The sequence below is a fragment of the Oncorhynchus gorbuscha genome, linkage group LG03, assembly GCF_021184085.1.
Source record: "Oncorhynchus gorbuscha isolate QuinsamMale2020 ecotype Even-year linkage group LG03, OgorEven_v1.0, whole genome shotgun sequence".
In the NCBI taxonomy this organism is placed as follows: domain Eukaryota; kingdom Metazoa; phylum Chordata; class Actinopteri; order Salmoniformes; family Salmonidae; genus Oncorhynchus; species Oncorhynchus gorbuscha.
The window spans coordinates 8,315,971-8,342,470 of record NC_060175.1 but is presented as its reverse complement, the minus strand read 5'-3'; the positions used below and the strand labels follow the sequence as shown (position 1 = coordinate 8,342,470).

Below are 26,500 nucleotides of genomic sequence, written 5' to 3'. Positions count from 1 at the left end.
ACGGTTCCATCCTGTTGTACAGTAAGTCAAGATTCAGGCTTTGTCAATGATTTACCTGTAACATTGAAACCACTTGTCACTTTGACTCTGTTGAAAAACAGTCTGTATTTGGGGGATGCGACACTTACGGTGCTCTACCCTACATGTTTAAAATTACTGTCAAATTTGACATTTCCTGATAATTACATCTAGGTCTAACTTATACACAAACATATACTGTAAACATTTATAGGACAGAAAGATTTCCCTTACCACAGGCCAGTAGCTTAAACAAGTTGGCGGGAACACTATAACAGTCACATTACCCAAGTAGAGTTAGTTTATTTATCGAGGCAAGTCAGTTACAAACAATTTCTTATTTGCAATGACTGCCTACTGGGGAACAGTGGGTTAGCAACCTTGTTCAGGTGCAGAACGCTCGGGGATTCAATCCAGCAACCTTTCGGTTACTGGCCCAACGCTCTAACCACTAGACTACCTGCCTACCCAGTTTAAGTATTACATTTTCTTCCTCCAAGTTGAGGTGAGCCATTGCGACTACCTAGCTAGACTCAATTTCAGACATCAATGTGGCCAACACGGGATGAGAATGCTCATAACAATGGCATGACATGACCGAATGAAGTCGCTGCAGTCCATGAATAGACCAGAGTGACTTGCAGTACTGTATTTAACTAAGGTATAGATCAGAGTGACTTAAAGTCCTTTATTTAACTAAGGTATAGATCAGAGTGACTTACAGTCCCTGTAGTTAAATTAGGTATAGATCAGAGTGACTTACAGTCCCTGTAGTTAACTAAGGTATCGATCAGAGAGACTTACAGTCCCTGTAGTTAACTAAGGTATCGATCAGAGAGACTTACAGTCCCTGTAGTTAACTAAGGTATAGATCAGAGAGACTTACAGTCCCTGTAGTTAACTAAGGTATAGATCAGAGTGACTTACAGTCCCTGTATTTAACTAAGGTATAGATCAGAGCGACTTACAGTCACTGTATTTAACTAAGGTATAGATCAGAGTGACTTACAGTCCCTGTAGTTAACTAAGGTATCGATCAGAGTGACTTACATTCCCTGTATTTAACTAAGGTATAGATCAGAGTGACTTACAGTCCCTGTATTTAACTAAGGTATAGATCAGAGTGACTTACAGTCCCTGTATTTAACTAAGGTATAGATCAGAGCGACTTACAGTCCCTGTATTTAACTAAGGTATAGATCAGAGAGACTTACAGTCCCTGTAGTTAACTAAGGTATCGATCAGAGAGACTTACAGTCACTGTAGTTAACTAAGGTATCGATCAGAGAGACTTACAGTCCCTGTAGTTAACTAAGGTATAGATCAGAGAGACTTACAGTCCCTGTAGTTAACTAAGGTATCGATCAGAGAGACTTACAGTCCCTGTATTTAACTAAGGTATAGATCAGAGAGACTTACAGTCCCTGTAGTTAACTAAGGTATCGATCAGAGAGACTTACAGTCCCTGTATTTAACTAAGGTATAGATCAGAGAGACTTACAGTCCCTGTATTTAACTAAGGTATAGATCAGAGTGACTTACAGTCCCTGTATTTAACTAAGGTATAGATCAGAGAGACTTACAGTCCCTGTAGTTAACTAAGGTATAGATCAGAGAGACTTACAGTCCCTGTAGTTAACTAAGGTATAGATCAGAGAGACTTACAGTCCCTGTAGTTAACTAAGGTATCGATCAGAGAGACTTACAGTCCCTGTAGTTAACTAAGGTATCGATCAGAGAGACTTACAGTCCCTGTATTTAACTAAGGTATAGATCAGAGAGACTTACAGTCCCTGTATTTAACTAAGGTATAGATCAGAGAGACTTACAGTCCCTGTATTTAACTAAGGTATAGATCAGAGAGACTTACAGTCACTGTAGTTAACTAAGGTATAGATCAGAGAGACTTACAGTCCCTGTATTTAACTAAGGTATCGATCAGAGAGACTTACAGTCCCTGTAGTTAACTAAGGTATCGATCAGAGAGACTTACAGTCACTGTATTTAACTAAGGTATCGATCAGAGAGACTTACAGTCCCTGTAGTTAACTAAGGTATCGATCAGAGAGACTTACAGTCCCTGTATTTAACTAAGGTATAGATCAGAGAGACTTACAGTCCCTGTATTTAACTAAGGTATAGATCAGAGAGACTTACAGTCCCTGTAGTTAACTAAGGTATCGATCAGAGAGACTTACAGTCCCTGTAGTTAACTAAGGTATCGATCAGAGAGACTTACAGTCCCTGTATTTAACTAAGGTATCGATCAGAGTGACTTACAGTCCCTGTATTTAACTAAGGTATAGATCAGAGACTTACAGTCCCTGTAGTTAACTAAGGTATCGATCAGAGCGACTTACAGTCCCTGTATTTAAATAAGGTATAGATCAGAGAGACTTACAGTCACTGTAGTTAACTAAGGTATCGATCAGAGAGACTTACAGTCCCTGTAGTTAACTAAGGTATCGATCAGAGAGACTTACAGTCCCTGTAGTTAACTAAGGTATCGATCAGAGAGACTTACAGTCCCTGTATTTAACTAAGGTATAGATCAGAGAGACTTACAGTCCCTGTATTTAACTAAGGTATAGATCAGAGAGACTTACAGTCCCTGTAGTTAACTAAGGTATAGATCAGAGAGACTTACAGTCCCTGTAGTTAACTAAGGTATCGATCAGAGTGACTTACAGTCACTGTATTTAACTAAGGTATCGATCAGAGAGACTTACAGTCCCTGTAGTTAACTAAGGTATCGATCAGAGAGACTTACAGTCCCTGTAGTTAACTAAGGTATCGATCAGAGAGACTTACAGTCCCTGTATTTAACTAAGGTATAGATCAGAGAGACTTACAGTCCCTGTAGTTAACTAAGGTATCGATCAGAGAGACTTACAGTCCCTGTATTTAACTAAGGTATAGATCAGAGAGACTTACAGTCCCTGTATTTAACTAAGGTATCGATCAGAGAGACTTACAGTCCCTGTAGTTAACTAAGGTATCGATCAGAGAGACTTACAGTCCCTGTAGTTAACTAAGGTATCGATCAGAGAGACTTACAGTCACTGTAGTTAACTAAGGTATCGATCAGAGAGACTTACAGTCACTGTAGTTAACTAAGGTATCGATCAGAGAGACTTACAGTCCCTGTAGTTAACTAAGGTATCGATCAGAGAGACTTACAGTCCCTGTAGTTAACTAAGGTATCGATCAGAGAGACTTACAGTCCCTGTATTTAACTAAGGTATAGATCAGAGGTACTTACAGTCCCAACATTGTTTTGAACGTTGGTTATGTACTGACTCCCAACTGAGCGCCATCCATGAATGCTGATGAAGATTTCACCGAAAGTGCATTACAGTGGCTTGGAAATAAAACAAAATGCCACACAACAAAAGGAGGCCAATTTTATTTATTGATTTGCAACCTTCCAGTCCAACGCTCTAACCACTAGGCTACCCTGCCACCCCAAGGTAGCCTAGTGGTTAGTGAATAGTAGGACAACATTTTGTCATCATTTTGATGTCGCCAAATTTACTTTAGATGCAATATAACGTAGGCTAGCTAGCTAGGATTGAGGGGAGGCCACCAGATTTAGTTAGCTATTGTTAACATTGCTATCTGTTTTTTGACAAACTTTGCTAGATAATGACAACATTTTCATCTGTCTAAAGTCAATTTGAAGACTGTCACGAATATTACCGAAGGTGACTCCCCTTCTTGTTCGGGTGGCGCTCGGCGGTCGTCGTCGCCGGTCTACTAGCTATCGCCGATCCGTTGTTCTGTGTTCATTTAGTTTTGTCTAATTGGTAGCACCTGTTTCTAGTTTGGTTGTTAGGATAGGGTATATATAGTCTGTTTAGCCCGCTTCTGTTTCGTGCGGGCTTGTTCGTCTGTTTTGTTGGTTGAGTGTATTTTGTTGGCATTTTGGGTTTCACGCTGTCCGTTTATATTTCTGTTCATTTGTGTTTTCACTTTATACATGTTGTGTTTCCGGGACATTAAAGCGTGTTGTTTTTCCCACATCTTTGCTCTCTGCGCCTGACTCCACACCTCTTCACACATTACTGTGACAAAGACATGATAATGCTGGCAAAGTTGTTTGCTACTAAACATTTGACTACTTTATCAATGTTACCATATTTCTCAGCACTACAGTGTAATTTAGAATAAACCGTTGTTGGCCTTTGTCCAGAATGACTAGGCTTATCACAACTTTAGGGAACCACTATTTATTCTCTATATCTCTTCCTCTCTCTCTTTCTCTCTCTTTTTCTCTCTCTCTCTTCCTCTCTCTCTTCCTCGCTCTCTCTCTCTCTTCCTCGCTCTCTTTTTCTCTCTCCATCTCTCTCTCTTCCTCTCTCTCTCTCTCGCTCTCTCTTCCTCTTCCTCTCCTCTCTCTCTCGCTCTCTCCCTTCCTCTCTCTCGTGCTCTCTCTCACACTCTCTCTTTCTTTCTCTCTCTCTCACAGCCAAGATTACGCCAACAAACACATTTACATGTAAATCAACTTTCTGCTCGTACAGTCTGTACATTTTAATGCAATGGCATTCATGTTTTAATGTTCTGACATTTAAATTATATTTAGCATACGCTCTTATTCAGAGAAACTTACAGTCACTGTATTTAACTAAGGTATAGGTCAAGAGAGACTTACAGTCCCTGTATTTAACTAAGGTATAGATCAGAGAGACTTACAGTCCCTGTATTTAACTAAGGTATAGATCAGAGAGACTTACAGTCCCTGTATTTAACTAAGGTATAGGTCAGAGAGACTTACAGTCCCTGTATTTAAATAAGGTATAGATCAGAGAGACTTACAGTCCCTGTATTTAACTAAGGTATAGATCAGAGAGACTTACAGTCCCTGTATTTAACTAAGGTATAGATCAGAGAGACTTACAGTCCCTGTATTTAACTAAGGTATAGATCAGAGAGACTTACAGTCCCTGTATTTAACTAAGGTATAGGTCAGTCAACCGCTTAAAACAAGTACAGCTCTCCACAAAAATGAGTTATCGGTGAAATCATTGCTGGTAAGAACAAACATGTTAGAAGGTAAAGGGGTAATGTATTATAAGGAAGTAGCTTTGAGCTTATATTTTCTCCGTAATGAATAACGGTTTTCAGGTCTCAGGTTATGTGGTTTATCAAACCACCTCCGGAATGGTTGGAACTATTCTCATGAGGTTCAGATTTATTGTATACACAATATTGTTTTATCAACACGAAGCAGGTTTGTATTCAAGGGTTAGTGGATATTGTCCAAGTGTATTTTCTTTTACCTTTGCCAGTGGGTCTCTGTTGTGGGACTTTAGATCTGTGTTATTGTGGTAGGCGGCCTTAGTTTTCCTTAGAAGTTCTTCATCCGCTACGAGCCATAGTGTGTTCAGACTAGCTACTTGAGGAGTGAACTTGGAACCATGGTGAGTGTACCGAGTGTAATTCCTCCAGGACCAAGCTTGGTACCATGGTGAGTGTACTGAGTGTAATTCCTCCAGGACCAGGCTTGGTACCATGGTGAGTGTACCGAGTGTAATTCCTCCAGGACCAGGCTTGGTACCATGGTGAGTGTACCAAGAGTAATTCCTCCAGGACCAGGCTTGGTACCATGGTGAGTGTACCGAGTGTAATACCTCCAGGACCAGGCTTGGTACCATGGTGAGTGTACCGAGTGTAATACCTCCAGGACCAGGCTTGGTACCATGGTGAGTGTACCGAGTGTAATTCCTCCAGGACCAGGCTTGGTACCATGGTGAGTGTACCGAGTGTAATTCCTCCAGGACCAGGCTTGGTACCATGGTGAGTGTACCGAGTGTAATTCCTCCAGGACCAGGCTTGGTACCATGGTGAGTGTACCGAGTGTAATACCTCCAAGACCAGGCTTGGTACCATGGTGAGTGTACCAGTGTAATTCCTCCAGGACCAGGCTTGGTACCATGGTAAGTGTACCGAGTATAATACCTCCAGGACCAGGCTTGGTACAATGGTGAGTGTACCGAGTGTAATTCCTCCAGGACCAGGCTTGGTACCATGGTAAGTGTACTGAGTATAATACCTCCAGGACCAGGCTTGGTACCATGGTAAGTGTACCGAGTATAATACCTCCAGGACCAGGCTTGGTACCATGGTAAGTGTACCGAGTATAATTCCTCCAGGACCAGGCTTGGTACCATGGTGAGTGTACTGAGTGTAATTCCTCCAGGACCAGGCTTGGTACCATGGTGAGTGTACTGAGTGTAATTCCTCCAGGACCAGGCTTGGTACGATGGGGCGACCATGTCTTTACATCCCACAAAGCATGCCTTTGGAACTCCCTTCCTGACATTCTCAGGGCTGTTCAGACCGATGGAGCTTTTTAAAGCCTCAAGACTCATCTCAATCCGGTGCGTACCCTACCTCACATTCTTTTATTTTTTTAAAGTAAGTTTATCTTTTATTTCATGCACTTGGAGATTATTCTTGTATAATAAAAAATCCCTTGACAAATATAGTAAACTATTATCATTACTGTTAGGGGTTGACTGATACAGTAGGTATGGTGTGTGTAGGTAGGTAGTTTTAGACACCACAGAGGAAAACCTAATGAGATTATAAACAAACCCTGTTACTATGGATACGGAACAGGATACATATTTGTTGGGACCTTGTGTTCTTCCTTGTTCTTCCTTTACTCCTGTATTTAAACAAGAGGACACCGTGTTAAGTAGACCGTGGTAAACTATAACTAATATAAAACAGGGATTTTTTTTTGTCATCTGTTGTGCGCCTGCACTTCGTCGTGAGATGTGAAATGAATGAATTAAAATCAGGAGGAAGAGGAGATTCGACGGAATCTGCTGACGGAACAGCTACTAGTTCCTATTCCCAAACTTCTTCTGTAGATATCAGATGATAGGATAGGGGATTGCGTTGGTGGAAGAGTACATTGTGTTATAGAGAATCCTGCTTTGAGTATTAGGTCTGTGGTACATGGTGCATGCATATTTACTCAATATAAGCTTGTGCAAGCTGGAATGGCTCACAGGAGCATACTTCCTGTTTCTGTAGCATGGTGTACAAGTACAAGCTTTGGATAGGATGCTACTCCGTCACAGGGTCTTATCCACAATCTCCCTAATGCTGAGTGCCAAGCAGAGACGCATCAGGTCCCATTTTTACAGCCTTTGGTATGACTCAGCCAGGAATCAAACTCCCATCCTTGCAATCTTAGTGCAGACACTCTAACCACAAGGCCTCTGAGTTGGTTACTCAATATGCATAGCCTGAAGTTATTTTTCTCACTAACTTCTCTTTGAAACTCCAGTGGTTCAATTATTCTGTTTTTGAAAACACAAAGACAAAAGACCATGGGTAGGCCACATTCCAAGACAAGATTGAAAAGTATGAAATTAAAGGTGTTTTTCTCAACAGGTGATAAATTAAACACCCATTGTTCAGTTGCATTTGGAAGTTGAATAAATTCGACTGAGAGCCAAATTACTGGCTAATCGCATATCATGTTTTTGTATCAAGGCGAAAAATACACAACAGCCAAGACAAAATAAGTGATCTAACTCTGTTCAGTTCATGAGACTAGCTGTGATGCAAACAGCACAACACAACATGAAAACAGCAAAAGGAGGGAAATATTGCTGAAGGTGTGACCAAACAATTCTCGAACAAACAACTCTTATTGTGTACCAAAGTATGCAAGAATGTATGGAGTGGTATGGTTTCTAAAAGCTACCAAACTACGGGAGTTGCGTTACAAGCTTTCAACTGAATGAAGAGAGAAGTGACGCAGACAGGTCAAATTGATAGATAGTGTCAGGTGTTTACCAGACCAACACCAGACCAGACCAGACCAGACCAACACCAGACCAGACCAGACCAACACCAGACCAGACCAACACCAGACCAGACCAACAACAGACCAGACCAGACCAGACCAACACCAGACCAGACCAACACCAGACCAGACCAGACCAGACCAACACCAGACCAACACCAGACCAGACCAGACCAGACCAGACCAGACCAGACCAACACCAGACCAGACCAGACCAGACCAGACCAGACCAGACCAGACCAGACCAGACCAGACCAGACCAGACCAGACCAGACCAACACCAGACCAGACCAACACCAGACCAGACCAATACCAGACCAGACCAGACCAGACCAGACCAACACCAGACCAGACCAGACCAACACCAGACCAGACCAGACCAACACCAGACCAGACCAGACCAGACCAACACCAGACCAGACCAGACCACCAGACCAGACCAACCAGACCAGACCAGACCAGACCACCAGACCAGACCAGACCAGACCAGACCAGACCAGACCACCAGACCAGACCAGACCAGACCAACCAGACCAGACCAGACCAGACCAGACCAACACCAGACCAGACCAACACCAGACCAGACCAGACCAACAGATCAGACCAGACCAGACCAACACCAGACCAGACCAACACCAGACCAGACCAGACCAACACCAGACCAGACCAACACCAGACCAGACCAGACCAACACAGACCAGACCAACACCAGACCAGACCAACAACAGACCAGACCAACACCAGACCAGACCCAGACCAACACCAGACCAGACCAACACCAGACCAGACCAGACCAACACCCAGACCAACACCAGACCAGACACCAGACCAGACCAGACCAGACCAACCAGACCAGACCAACACCAGACCAGACCAGACCAACACCAACACAGACCAGACCAACACCAGACCAGACCAGACCAACAGACCAACAGACCAGACCAACACCAGACCAGACCAGACCAACACCAGACCAGACCAGACCAACACCAGACCAGACCAACACCAGACCAGACCAGACAGACCAACACCAGACCAGACCAACACCAGACCAGACCAGACCCACCAGACCAGACCAGACCAGACCAACACCAGACCAACACCAGACCAGACCAGACCAACACCAGACCAGACCAGACCAACACCCAGACCAGACCAGACCAGACCAGACCACCAACACCAACACCAACACCAGACCAGACCAGACCAACACCAGACCAGACCAACAGACCAGACCAGACCAGGCCAGACCAGACCAGACCAGACCAGACCACAAGACCAACACCAGACCAGACCAGACCAACACCAGACCAGACCAGACCAACACCAGACCAGACCCAACACCAGACCAGACCAGACCACCAGACCAGACCAGACCAGACCAGACCAGACCAGACACCCAGACCAGACCAGACCACCCAGACCAGACCAACACCAGACCAGACCAGACCAACACCAGACCAGACCAGACCAACACCAGACCAACACCAGACCAGACCAGACCAACACCACCAGACCAGACCAACCAACACCAGACCAGACCAGACCAACACCAGACCAGACCAGACCAACACCAGACCAGACCAGACCACCAGACCAGACCAGACCAGACCAACACCAACACCAGACCAGACCAGACCAGACCAACACCAGACCAGACCAGACCAACACCAGACCAGACCAGACCAGACCAGACCAGACCAACACCAGACCAGACCCAACACCAGACCAGACCAGACCAACCAGACCAACACCAGACCAGACCAGACCAACACCAGACCAGACCAGACCAGACCAGAACCAGACCAACACCAGACCAGACCAGACCAGACCAGACCAACACCAGACCACACCAGACCAACACCAGACCAGACCCAGACACCAGACCAGACCAGACCAGAACAACACCAGACCAGACCAACAGACCAGACGAACACCAGACCAGACCAGACCAGACCAACACCAGACCAGACCAACACCAGACCAGACCAACCAGACCAGACCAGACCAACACCAGACCAGACCAGACCAGACACCAGACCAGACCAGACCAGACCAGACCAGACCAGACCAGACCAGACCAACACCAGACCAGACCAACACCAGACCAGACCAACCACCAGACCAGACCAACACCAGACCAGACCAAGACCAGACCAGACCAGACACCAGACCAACACCAGACCACCAGACCAGACCAACACCAGACCAGACCAGACCAGACCAGACCAGACCAGACCAGACCAGACCAGACCAACACCAGACCAGACCAGACCAGACCAACACCAGACCAGACCAACCAGACCAGACCAGACCAGACAACAGACCAGACCAACACCAGACCAACACCAGACCAGACCAGACCAACACCAGACCAGAACAGACCAGACCAGACCAACACCAGACCAGACCAGACCAGACCAACACCAGACCAGACCAGAACACAGACCAGACCAACACCAGACCAGACCAGACCAGACCAGACCAGACCAGACCAGACCAACACCAGACCAGACCAGACCAGACCAACACCAGACCAGACCAGACCAACACCAGACCAGACCAACACCAGACCAGACCAGACCAACACCAGACCAGACCAGACCAACACCAGACCAGACCAACACCAGACCAGACCAGACCAGACCAGACCACACCAACACCAGACCAGACCAGACCAGACCAGACCAGACCAGACCAACACCAGACCAGACCAGACCAGACCAACACCAGACCAGACCAGCACCAGACCAGACCAGACCAACACCAGACCAACACCAGACCAGACCAGACCAGACCAACACCAGAGACCAGACCAGACCAACACCAGACCAGACCAGACCAACACCAGACCAGACCAGACCAGACCAGACCAACACCAGACCAGACCAGACCAGACCAACACCAGACCAGACAAGACCAACACCAGACCAGACCAGACCAACACCACCAGACCAGACCACACCAGACCAGAACCAACACCAGACCAGAACAGACCAACACCAGACCAGACCAGACCAGACCAGACCAACACCAGACCAGACCAGACCAGACCAGACCAGACCAGACCAACACCAGACCAGACCAACACCAGACCAGACCAGAACAACACCAGACCAAGACCAGACCAACACCAGACCAGACCAGACCAGACCAGACCAGACCAGACCAGACCAGACCAACACCAGACCAGACCAACACCAGACCAGACCAACAGCAGACCAGACCAACACCAGACCAGACCAACACCAGACCAGACCAACACCAGACCAGACCAGACCAGACCAACACCAGACCAGACCAACACCAGACCAACACCAGACAAACACCAGACCAGACCAGACCAACACCAGACCAGACCAGACCAGACCAGACCAACACCAGACCAGACCAACAGCAGACCAGACCAACACCAGACCAGACCAACACCAGACCAGACCAACACCAGACCAACACCAGACCAACACCAGACCAGACCAGACCAGACCAACACCAGACCAACACCAGACCAGACCAGACCAGACCAACACCAGACCAGACCAGACCAGACCAGACCAGACCAGACAAACACCAGACCAGACCAACACCAGACCAGACCAGACCAGACCAGAACAACACCAGACCAGACCAGACCAGACCAGACCAGACCAGACCAGAACAACACCAGACCAGACCAGACCAACACCAGACCAGACCAACACCAGACCAACACCAGACCAACACCAGACCAGACCAGACCAGACCAACACCAGACCAACACCAGACCAGACCAGACCAGACCAACACCAGACCAGACCAGACCAGACCAGACCAGACCAACACCAGACCAGACCAACACCAGACCAGACCAGACCAGACCAGACAAACACCAGACCAGACCAACACCAGACCAGACCAGACCAGACCAGAACAACACCAGACCAGACCAGACCAGACCAGAACAACACCAGACCAGACCAGACCAACACCAGACCAGACCAACACCAGACCAGACCAGACCAACACCAGACCAGACCAACACCAGAACAGACCAGACCAGACCAGACCACCAACAGACCAGACCAGACCAGACCAACACCAGATCAGACCAGACCAGACAAAAACCAGACCAGACCAACACCAGACCAGACCAAACCAACACCAGACCAGACCAGACCAGACCAGACCAACACCAGACCAGACCAGACCAGACCAGACCAGACCAACACCAGACCAGACCAGACCAACACCAGACCAGACCAGACCAACACCAGACCAGACCAACACCAGACCAGACCAGACCAACACCAGACCAGACCAACACCAGACCAGACCAACACCAGACCAGACCAGACCAGACCAGACCAACACCAGACCAGACCAGACCAGACCAGACCAGACCAGACCAGACCAACACCAGACCAGACCAGACCAACACCAGACCAGACCAGACCAACACCAGACCAGACCAACACCAGACCAGACCAGACCAACACCAGACCAGAACAGACCAACACCAGACCAGACCAACACCAGACCAGACCAGACCAACACCAGACCAGACCACCAGACCAGACCAGACCAACACCAGACCAGACCAACACCAGACCAGACCAACAAGAGACCAGACCAGACCAGAACAACACCAGACCAAGACCAGACCAACACCAGACCAGACCAACACCAGACCAGACCAACAGCAGACCAGACCAACACCAGACCAGACCAAACCAGACCACCAGACCAGACCAACACCAGACCAGACCAGACCAGACCAGACCAGACCAGACCAGACCAACACCAGACCAGACCAGACCAGACCAACACCAGACCAGACCAGACCAACACCAGACCAGACCACCAGACCAGACCAGACCAGACAAACACCAGACCAGACCAACACCAGACCAGACCAGACCAGACCAGACCAGACCAGACCAGACCAGACCAACACCAGACCAGACCAGACCAACACCAGACCAGACCAGACCAACACCAGACCAGACCAACACCAGACCAGACCAGACCAACACCAGACCAGACCAGACCAACACCAGAACAGACCAGACCAGACCAGACCACCACCAGACCAGACCAGACCAGACCAGACCAACACCAGATCAGACCAGACCAGACAAAAACCAGACCAGACCAGACCAACACCAGACCAGACCAAACCAACACCAGACCAGACCAGACCAGACCAACACCAGACCAGACCAGACCAGACCAGACCAGACCAACACCAGACCAGACCAACACCAGACCAGACCAACACCAGACCAGACCAGACCAGACCAACACCAGACCAGACCAGACCAACACCAGACCAGACCAACACCAGACCAGACCAGACCAACACCAGACCAGACCAGACCAGACCAACACCAGACCAGACCAGACCAACACCAGACCAGACCAGACCAACACCAGACCAACACCAGACCAGACCAGACCAACACCAGACCAGACCAGACCAACACCAGACCAGACCAGACCAGACCAACACCAGACCAGACCAGACCAGACCAGACCAGACCAACACCAGACCAGACCAGACCAGACCAACACCAGACCAGACCAACACCAGACCAGACCAGACCAGACCAACACCAGACCAGACCAACACCAGACCAGACCAGACCAACACCAGACCAGACCAGACCAGACCAGACCAACACCAGACCAGACCAACACCAGACCAGACCAGACCAACACCAGACCAGACCAACACCAGACCAGACCAGACCAACACCAGACCAATAGCAGACCAGACCAGACCAACACCAGACCAGACCAACACCAGACCAGACCAGACCAACACCAGACCAGACCAGACCAACACCAGACCAGACCAGACCAACACCAGACCAGACCAGACCAGACCAGACCAGACCAGACCAACACCAGACCAGAACAACACCAACACCAGACCAGACCAGACCAACACCAGACCAACACCAGACCAGACCAGACCAACACCAGACCAGACCAACACCAGACCAGAACACCAACACCAGACCAGACCAACACCAGACCAGACCAGACCAACACCAGACCAGACCAGACCAACACCAGACCAGACCAAACCAACACCAGACCAGACCAACACCAGACCAGACCAGACCAACACCAGACCAGACCAGACCAACACCAGACCAGACCAGACCAGACCAACACCAGACCAGACCAACACCAGACCAGACCAACACCAGACCAGACCAACACCAGACCAGACCAACACCAGACCAGACCAACACCAGACCAGACCAGGCCAGACCAACACCAGACCAGACCAACACCAGACCAGACCAGACCAACACCAGACCAGACCAGAGCAGACCAACACCAGACCAACACCAGACCAGACCAGACCAGACCAGACCAACACCAGACCAGACCAGACCAGAACAACACCAGACCAGACCAACACCAGACCAGACCAGACCAACACCAGACCAGACCAGACCAACACCAGAACAACACCAACACCAGACCAGACCAACACCAGACCAGACCAACACCAGACCAGACCAGACCAGACCAGACCAGAACAACACCAGACCAGACCAGACCAACACCAGACCAACACCAGACCAGACCAACACCAGACCAGACCATACCAACACCAACACCAGACCAGACCAGACCAGACCAGACCAGACCAGACCAACACCAGACCAGACCAGACCAACACCAGACCAGACCAACACCAGACCAGACCAACACCAGACCAGACCAGACCAGAACAACACCAGACCAGACCAGACCAACACCAGAACAGACCAGAACAACACCAAACCAGACCAGACCAGACCAACACCAGACCAACACCAGAGCAGACCAGACCAACACCAGACCAGACCAACACCAGACCAGACCAGAACAACACCAACACCAGACCAGACCAGACCAACACCAGACCAGACCAACACCAGACCAGACCAGACCAACACCAGACCAGACCAACACCAGACCAGACCAACACCAGACCAGACCAACACCAGACCAACACCAGACCAGACCAGACCAACACCAGACCAGACCAACACCAGACCAGACCAACACCAGACCAGACCAGACCAACACCAGACCAGACCAGACCAACACCAGACCAGACCAACACCAGAACAACACCAACACCAGACCAGACCAACACCAGAACAACACCAACACCAGACCAGACCAACACCAGAACAACACCAACACCAGACCAGACCAGAACAACACCAACACCAGACCAGACCAGACCAGACCAACACCAGACCAGACCAGACCAACACCAGACCAGACCAGACCAGACCAACACCAGACCAGACCAGACCAGACCAACACCAGACCAGACCAGACCAACACCAGACCAGACCAGACCAGAACAACACCAACACCAACACCAGACCAGACCAGACCAACACCAGACCAGACCAGACCAACACCAGACCAGACCAACACCAGACCAGACCAGACCAACACCAGAACAACACCAACACCAGACCAGACCAACACCAGACCAGACCAGAACAACACCAACACCAGACCAGACCAGACCAGACCAACACCAGACCAGACCAACACCAGACCAACACCAGACCAGACCAGACCAACACCAGACCAGACCAACACCAGACCAGACCAGAACACCAACACCAGACCAGACCAACACCAGACCAGACCAGACCAACACCAGACCAGACCAGACCAACACCAGACCAGACCAAACCAACACCAGACCAGACCAACACCAGACCAGACCAGACCAACACCAGACCAGACCAGACCAACACCAGACCAGACCAGACCAGACCAACACCAGACCAGACCAACACCAGACCAGACCAACACCAGACCAGACCAACACCAGACCAGACCAACACCAGACCAGACCAACACCAGACCAGACCAGACCAGACCAGACCAGACCAGACCAACACCAGACCAGACCAGACCAGACCAGACCAGACCAGACCAGAGCAGACCAGACCAGACCAGACCAGACCAGACCAGACCAGACCAGACCAACACCAGACCAGACCAGACCAGAACAACACCAGACCAACACCAGACCAGACCAGACCAACACCAGACCAGACCAGACCAACACCAGAACAACACCAACACCAGACCAGACCAACACCAGACCAGACCAACACCAGACCAGACCAGACCAGACCAGAACAACACCAGACCAGACCAGACCAACACCAGACCAACACCAGACCAGACCAACACCAGACCAGACCATACCAACACCAACACCAGACCAGACCAGACCAGACCAGACCAACACCAGACCAGACCAGACCAACACCAGACCAGACCAACACCAGACCAGACCAACACCAGACCAGACCAGAACACCAACACCAGACCAGACCAACACCAGACCAGACCAGACCAACACCAGACCAGACCAGACCAACACCAGACCAGACCAAACCAACACCAGACCAGACCAACACCAGACCAGACCAGACCAACACCAGACCAGACCAGACCAACACCAGACCAGACCAGACCAGACCAACACCAGACCAGACCAACACCAGACCAGACCAACACCAGACCAGACCAACACCAGACCAGACCAACACCAGAACAGACCAACACCAGACCAGACCAGGCCAGACCAACACCAGACCAAACCAACACCAGACCAGACCAGACCAGACGAGAACAACACCAGACCAGACCAGAGCAGACCAACACCAGACCAACACCAGACCAGACCAGACCAGACCAGACCAACACCAGACCAGACCAGACCAGAACAACACCAGACCAGACCAACACCAGACCAGACCAGACCAACACCAGACCAGACCAGACCAACACCAGAACAACACCAACACCAGACCAGACCAACACCAGACCAGACCAACACCAGACCAGACCAGACCAGACCAGACCAGAACCAAACACCAGACCAGACCAGACCAACACCAGACCAACACCAGACCAGACCAACACCAGACCAGACCAGAACACCAACACCAGACCAGACCAGACCAGACCAGACCAGACCAACACCAGACCAGACCAGACCAACACCAGACCAGACCAACACCAGACCAGACCAACACCAGACCAGACCAGACCAGAACAACACCAGACCAGACCAGACCAACACCAGAACAGACCAGAACAACACCAACACCAGACCAGACCAGACCAACACCAGACCAACACCAGAGCAGACCAGACCAACACCAGACCAGACCAACACCAGACCAGACCAGAACAACACCAACACCAGACCAGACCAGACCAACACCAGACCAGACCAACACCAGACCAGACCAGACCAACACCAGACCAGACCAACACCAGACCAGACCAACACCAGACCAGACCAACACCAGACCAACACCAGACCAGACCAGACCAACACCAGACCAGACCAACACCAGACCAGACCAACACCAGACCAGACCAGACCAACACCAGACCAGACCAGACCAACACCAGACCAGACCAACACCAGAACAACACCAACACCAGACCAGACCAACACCAGAACAACACCAACACCAGACCAGACCAACACCAGAACAACACCAACACCAGACCAGACCAGAACAACACCAACACCAGACCAGACCAGACCAGACCAACACCAGACCAGACCAGACCAACACCAGACCAGACCAGACCAGACCAACACCAGACCAGACCAGACCAGACCAACAGACCAGACCAGACCAACACCAGACCAGACCAGACCAGAACAACACCAACACCAGACCAGACCAGACCAACACCAGACCAGACCAGACCAACACCAGACCAGACCAGACCAACACCAGACCAGACCAGACCAACACCAGAACAACACCAACACCAGACCAGACCAACACCAGACCAGACCAGAACAACACCAACACCAGACCAGACCAGACCAGACCAACACCAGACCAGACCAGACCAGACCAGAACAACACCAACACCAGACCAGACCAACACCAGGCCAACACCAGACCAACAACAGACCAGACCAGACCAACACCAGACCAGACCAACACCAGACCAGACCAGACCAACACCAGACCAACACCAGACCAGACCAGACCAAGACCAGACCAGAACAACACCAACACCAGACCAGACCAGACCAACACCAGACCAACACCAGACCAGACCAACACCAGACCAGACCAACACCAGACCAGACCAGACCAACACCAGACCAGACCAGAATAACACCAGACCAGACCAACACCAGACCAGACCAGAATAACACCAGACCAGACCAACACAGGACCAGACCAACACCAGACCAGACCAACACCAGACCAGACCAGACCAACACCAGACCAACACCAGACCAGACCAGACCAACACCAGACCAGACCAGACCAACACCAGACCAGACCAACACCAGACCAGACCAGACCAACACCAGACCAACACAAGACCAGACCAGACCAACACCAGACCAGACCAGACCAACACCAGACCAGACCAACACCAGACCAGACCAACACCAGACCAGACCAACACCAGACCAGACCAACACCAGACCAGACCAGATCAACACCAGACCAACACCAGACCAGACCAGACCAGAACAACACCAGGCTAGACCAACACTAGACCAGACCAACACCAGACCAGACCAACACCAGGCTAGACCAACACTAGACCAGACCAACACCAGACCAGACCAACACCAGGCTAGACCAACACCAGACCAGACCAACACCAGACCAGACCAACACCAGACCAGACCAGACCATCACCAGACCAGACCAACACCAGACCAGACCAGACCATCACCAGACCAGACCAACACCAGACCAGACCAGACCAGACCAACACCAGACCAGACCAGACCAGAACAACACCAACACCAGACCAACACCAGACCAACACCAGACCAGACCAACACCAGACCAGACCAACACCAGACCAACACCAGACCAGACCAGACCAGACCAGACCAACACCAGACCAGACCAGAACAACACCAGACCAGACCAGACCAACACCAGACATGACCAGACCTACACCAGACCAGACCAGACCAGACCAACACCAGACCAGACCAGAACACCAGACCAGACCAGACCAGACCAACACCAGACCAGACCAGACCAACACCAGACCAGACCAACACCAGAACAGTATATACTCCAGCCTTACTGTAGGTAAAGGCAGTATATTTATATTTCTTAATTGCTGCTTTATTCAGAGGCCCTGTGTCCCAAGGGTCTCCTCTGGCCTTTAACAAATCCCCATCAGACTAATCATCACTCATCTGAGATTACATCCCAAATCAGAACCTATTCCCTACATAGTGCACTACTTTAAACGAGAGTCCCATGGGCCCTGGTCAAACGAACTGTACTGCATAGGGAATAGGGTACCATTTGGGACTGAACCTGAATCTGAAGGCTTGTTATGTAGGAATCCCAATTGGTGAGATCAAGGTAAAATATCATTACAGAGGCGATCATTTCTCTGTAGCGTCTTTAAACATGGTCTGAAGAGATCTGAAGAGGTATAGCAGCATCAGAGATCATCAAGTTATCAATCAATATTGAAGAGAACATTGTATCATTGCTTGGCAGAGCATTGAGTTTGATTCGCTGAGAGATGCTCGCTGAGAGATGCTCTATATATATATATATATATATATATATATTGTGCGTGAGCCAGTGACTTGTAGGTGTAAGCCAAGGCATATTTAAACCATAGAGAGAGACGTTAGGCAGCCATCATTTCTTAAAAGCTCCAAAACACATTTTGAAGAAAATGCTAATTTAAGCCCAGGAAAATGAAGATTGTGTAACTTTCATTCATTATTAATGGCTGGATCTGCATGAAACATCAAGAACTGCATTACATTTACATCTTTCCCTCTCTGCTTCCATTTCTGTCTCAACCTGCTGCCGCTGAGGCTGTGTACCAAACGGCAGCCTATTCCCTATAAAGTGCACTACTTTTGACCAGAACCCTAATGGGCCCTTTATAGGGAACAGGGTGCCATTTGGGATATAGTAACTGGTTTTTCTGATGAAGCCTGTAATCATGCATCTAAACCACTGCATTCATGCATTTTTGAAGAGTTTCACTGTTTCCATCACAACCAACCACACAAAGCAGAGGAATGGAGATATAGCTACTTCACTGTTGAATGATCACAGAGAGAAAAGAGCTCGTACTCTGTTTTTGTCTTTCACTCACTTTCTCCTTTCTCTAGCTCTCTTTCTCGCTCTATTTCTCACTCACTATTTCTCTCTTTTGCTCTCACAAACATTCTCTCTCTCTATCTCTGTAGATTGCTAGTAAGTGTGCATTCAAAACGGATAAAGCAACAGTTGAGATAATGAGTGTGTGATGGTTTCTGAACCCCCTGCTACTGTGACTTTCAAAGTGAAATAATCTAGAGTGGATCTAATGTTTCTATATGTAGAATGATATCCAACAGTTAACTCGGCAGTAGAACCCTAATACGACATGCAGTAGAACCCTACCTCGACATCCAGTAGACATCCTGTAGAGCCCTACCTCGACCTCCAGTAGACATGAGGTAGAACCCTACCTCGATATCAGGTAGACATCCTGTAGAACCCTACCTCGACATCCAGTAGACATGCAGTAGAACCACACCTCGACATCAAGTAGAACCTTACCTCTACATGCAGTAGACATGCAGTAGAACCCAACCTCGACATCCGGTAGACATCCTGTAGATCCCTACCTCGACATCCAGTAGACATCCTGTAGAGCCATACCTCGACATCCAGTAGACATGCAGTAGAACCCTACCTCGACATGCAGTAGACATCCAGTAGAACCCTACCTCGACATCCAGTAGACATGCAGTAGAACCCTACCTCGACATGCAGTAGACATCCAGTAGAACCCTACCTCGACATCCGGTAGACATCCTGTAGAACCCTACCTCGACATCCAGTAGACATCCTGTAGAACCATACCTCGACATCAAGTAGAACCTTACCTCTACATGCAGTAGACATCCTGTAGATCCCTACCTCGACATCCAGTAGACATCCTGTAGAGGCATACCTCGACATCCAGTAGAACCTTACCTCTACATGCAGTAGACATCCTGTAGATCCCTACCTTGACATCCAGTAGACATCCTGTAGAGCCATACCTCGACATCAAGTAGAACCCTACCTCGACATCCAGTAGACATGCAGTAGAACCCTACCTCAACATGCAGTAGACATCCAGTAGAACCTTACCTCAACATCCAGTAGACATGCAGTAGAACCCTACCTCGACATCCAGTAGACATCCTGTAGAACCATACTTCGACATCAAGTAGAACCTTACCTCTACATGCAGTAGACATCCAGTAGAACCCTACCTCGACATCCAGGAGACATGCAGTAGAACCCTACATCAACATCCAGTAGACATCCTGTAGAGCCATACCTCGACATCAAGTAGAACCTTACCTCGACATGCAGTAGACATCCAGTAGAACCCTACCTCGACATCCAGTAGACATGCAGTAGAGCCCTACCTCAACATCAAGTAGACATGCAGCAGAACCCTACCTCAACATCAAGTAGACATGCAGCAGAACCCTACCTCAACATCAAGTAGACATGCAGCAGAACCCTACCTCGACATCCAGTAGACATGCAGCAGAACCCTACCTCAACATCCTGTAGACATGAGGTAGAACCCTACCTCGATATCCGGTAGACATCCTATAGAACCCTACCTCAACATCCAGTAGACATCCAGTAGAACCCTACCTCAACATCCGGTAGACATGCAGCAGAACCCTACCTCGACATTCGGTAGGCATCCAGTAGAACCCTACCTCGACATCCAGTAGAACCCTACTTCAACATCCAGTAGAAACCTACCTCAACATGCAGTAGACATTCAGCCCTGATAGAAAATAGCTCAAAAGGACAAACTAAAGGAACTTCATTTGACTTCATGTCTTTACTCGTCTTTATATGGCAGTCACATAATCCCAAACACCCTCTGTACAAGTTTTTCATTCCCCCACACTGCATATGACATTTTCATGGGGAGCTGAGGGGCAATCTTTGGAGTCTGAGCTGGAGTCATCTGTGACTCAGCAGTCGTGTCCGGGGGGAGACCGGGGAGAGAGGCTTTATCATAACAGAGACATGGTCGGTTCTAAATCGCTCCCTATTCCCTATTTTAGTGCACCATAGTGATCTGGTCAAAAGGGGGATATCTAGTCAGCTGTACAGCTGAATGCCATCAACTGTAATGTGCCTTCAACATTTAACCCAACCCCTCTGAATCAGAGAGATGCGGGGGTTGGGGGGGGTGCCTTAAATCAGCATCCACATCTCCAGTGCACGGGGAACCTTGGGTTAACTGCCTTGCTCAGGGAAAAAAACTACAGACTCGATCCAGCAACGTTTGGGTTACTGTCTCAACGATCTAACCATAGGCTACATGCCATTTATTTCTCAGCCACAGAGTCGACGTATACCCCCCCCCCGAGTTTCTGGACAAGATGATGAACTAAGCCATATACATGGAATTCCACAAAGCATGTCGAATCGATTTGGGGACAGAAAGGCAAAGAATCCACTGCTGGGGCAGTAATAATATAATACACGTGTTGGTATGGGGAACATAAATGTAAAAACGGAATTAATCTTGACAATAATGTTGAAAATGAGGGCTAATACTGCCTCCGACTGAGAGGATTATAGTAGATGTCACGAGAAGGAGAAATCATTCATGAAAACTGGGGGCTAATGTCATCTGGGAAAATAATAATAAACTGTATGTTTTTTATTTATTTGTTATTCAAGACACTGAGACAACATTTTTGTTGAACATCTATAAACCATTTTTCTTATCGAAATCAAGAATTTCCAGATACCCCACAGTTAAAAGATCTGTGTACATTATTAATAGCACTACTGACTCACACACTAACCCCGATGTGACATCTGTAGCCGTGTAAACATTATAATACCAAGCGACTTAACATACAAATCCTGTGTGTATTTAGCTAATCAATACATACATGAACAAAGATGAGAACAACATAATCAATGTGTCATGTATAATCTACATGTGTCTATGTAGCGCACTACTTTTGACCAGGGCGCATAGGGCTTTGGTCAAAAGTAGTGCACTAAAAAGGGAATAGGGTGCCGTTTTTTGGGACACATCCTGTGAGAAAACAGAACAGAAGGATGTGTGTCAGCATTAGGCTAGGCGCTTGCTATACAGTCATTTATATACTGAAGCAAAGTCGTGTGTAGCCCCAACGGGGATTCAAACCCGTGTCCATTGACAGTCAAACCAAACACCTTAATAACCGCTACATCAACAGGCGCGACCTCTTGATGAGGTCACTAGGTGTTGGGATAATGTCTCTACGTTATACAGTTATAATGAGTGCATCTCCCCTGAGGCATGATTTGTCTCCTATACATGAATGTGTAATGTATAGTTCAATCAAAGGTTACTGTCTCTCTTCAGAGAAGCGATCATTCAGACATGACTTCTCCCGCTATTATTAACTGGACCAAACAAGCCTGAGCCGATACGGAAAACGGGCTTTAATCTGCAGACTCGCCAAAGGTTTCCTACCAAATGGCAACCTATTAACTTTATAGTGCAGAGCGATGAGCCCTGGTCAAAAGTAATGCACTACGTAGGGAATAGGGAACCACGTAAACCAGAGCCATGCCCATAGTGGCCTGAGAGTACGGCTCCAATAACAAACAGAGGTCGGTGTGATGAATCCATTTTAAGGCCCGGAATGCTGGAATATGATACATCTGTCTTACTTGTGGAGAGTGGAGGTGAATCATTTACTGCTGCTGGGAAGCAGCACAGACCAGAGAAGAGACGTGGGTTGTATCCCAAAAAGCACGCTGGTACACTATGTCCTATCGGTCCTGGACAACAGCAGTGCTCCACAAAGGGACAGGGAAACAGCAATGGTTCTGAATGAGAAACGGGAGCCGAGGCAGATGGGTGCTGTGGTTAATGAATTAGGATTAGGGGCAGGTGGGTGTTGTGGTTAATTAATTAGGATTAGGGGCAGGTGGGTGTTGTGGTTAATGAATTAGGATTAGGGGCAGGTGGGTGTTGTGGTTAATGAATTAGGATTAGGGGCAGTTGGGTGTTGTGGTTAATGAATTCGGATTAGGGGCAGATGGGTGTTGTGGTTAATTAATTAGGATTAGGGGCAGGTGGGTGTTGTGGTTAATTAATTAGGATTAGGGGCAGGTGGGTGTTGTGGTTAATGAATTAGGATTAGGGGCAGTTGGGTGTTGTGGTTAATGAATTCGGATTAGGGGCAGGTGGGTGTTGTGGTTAATGATTTAGGATTAGAGGCAGGTGGGTGATGTGGTTAATGAATTAGGATTAGAGACAGGTGGGTGTTGTGGTTAATGAATTAGGATTAGAGACACTTGGGTGATGTGGTTAATGAATTAGGATTAGAGGCAGGTGGGTGATGTGGTTAATGAATTAGGATTACGGTGACAATCATTACAGATGTATACCATCTATCCACTAACAGAGAGACCACACAGTCTGTAAGGTTCACATGTCGACATCCTCTTAGATAGCAGGAGTCTTTCAAATCTATGGGTTTGCTGTGGTTACGGTATACTCACATCAACACAAGCAGATAATGTATGTAACCGCAGATGAATGCACGAAAATGCTCGCACGCAAACGCACGCAAACGCACGCACGCACACACACACACACACACACACACACACACACACACACACACACACACACACACACACACACACACACACACACACACACACACACACACACACACACACACACACACTCGTAGCCTTGTAGGCTTCTAAATCTAAATGTTATCCTTGAATCACAAGGATTACCTCATGGGATTATGATTAGGCGTGGGGTTCATATCACCCCAATCACACATTACACATGCGCACGCGCACACACCCACACACACTCACACAGAATCACCACACACACACACACACACACACACACACACACACACACACACACACACACACACACACACACACACACACACACACACACACACACACACACACACACACACACACACACACACACCACACAGACAGACACACCACACACACACACACACACACACACACACACACACACACACACACACACACACACACACACACACACACCACACAGACAGACACACACACACACACACACACACACACACACACACACACACACACACACACACACACACACACACACACACACACACACACACACACACACACACACACACACACACACACACACACACACAGACAAACCACACAGACAGACACACCACCACACACACACACACACACAGACACAGATCACACACACCATAAATTACAACACATAGAGTACTCACGTTGAGCTGTAGCGTTTCCATCCACTGTCCAATGTTCTTGTATCCCGGGGAGCTGTTGTTGTTCATCTGATACTGGAACAGGTCGTAACGTCCCGGTGCATCTCCGTTCTTGTTGAATGTCACAGACGTCCCTGCACTTCCTGTATCGGGAATGACATCACAAACATGGTGTTGATCGTAATAAGCCGAAGTGTCAAGCTGAAGGACAAATAGAGAGTTATTGGCAAGAGGAAAGGCTCAATGTGTGTCACAATGTGATGCACGTGTGTTTGTCTCTTGTCCTTCTACACCAAGTCCAACCTGTGGTGAAGGCCTGTCTGTCTGTCTGTCTGTCTGTCTGTCTGTCTGTCTGTCTGTCTGTCTGTCTGTCTGTCTGTCTGTCTGTCTGTCTGTCTGTCTGTCTGTCTGTCTGTCTGTCTGTCTGTCTGTCTGTCTGTCTGTCTGTCTGTCTGTCTGTCTGTCTGTCTGTCTGTCTGTCTGTCTGTCTGTCTGTCTGTCTGTCTGTCTGTCTGTCTGTCTTGTTGCACCAGGAGGTTTAGTTCTTCTGTTCTCTTTATTGCTAGAATCTCTAAAACCCTAAAACCCAAGCGTTGCTTGTTGCTCTTAATCTCCTCTATCCCCATGCAGCAAAGAACTCCTTCAGTGTACAATCAGCGTTCAACCTCAGGACAGGAGTATGAACTACCTGGTAAAGCCTCTGCAGGTCTCTGCCTCAGGACACGAGTATGAACTACCTGGTAAAGCCTATGCAGGTCTCTGCCTCAGGACACGAGTATGAACTACCTGGTAAAGTCTGTGCAGATCTCTGCCTCAGGACAGGGTTATGAACTGAGCTGGTATGTTTGAGTCTTCCAGGTTTGTGTCGCTTCTGTTTCCTGTTGTAGCGTTATTACTATGTAGCCTCTGGCAGCTAGGATCACAGGGCTGCAGTAAACACACCAACAGTCTGTCCTATACAAGGCTGAAGTAAACACACCAACAGTCTGTCCTATACAGGGCTGCAGTAAACACACCAACAGTCTGTCCTATACAGGGCTGCAGTAAACACACCAACAGTCTGTCATCTCTTCATATTACAGTAGTCTACATACCACCACATCTTCATATTACAGTAATCTACATTCCACCACCACATCTTCATATTACAGTAGTCTACACACCACCACATCTTCATATTACAGTAGTCTACATACCACCACATCTTCATATTACAGTAGTCTACACACCACCACATCTTCATATTACAGTAGTCTACATACCACCACATTTTCATATTACAGTAATCTACACAC

At 48.4% G+C, this 26,500-nt stretch overlaps 1 protein-coding gene across 2 annotated transcripts in view; it reads right to left on the bottom strand.

Annotated features, from left to right (window-relative positions):
* Window positions 1-26,500, bottom strand: part of LOC124025449 (metabotropic glutamate receptor 7) — a 439,661-nt gene that overhangs the window by 95,989 nt on the left and 317,172 nt on the right. For both annotated transcript variants that reach the window (XM_046338894.1, XM_046338887.1), the window contains exon 7: window positions 25,209-25,348. In XM_046338894.1, coding sequence (XP_046194850.1) covers window positions 25,209-25,348 — 140 coding nt within the window. The remainder of the gene's footprint in view (window positions 1-25,208; window positions 25,349-26,500) is intronic.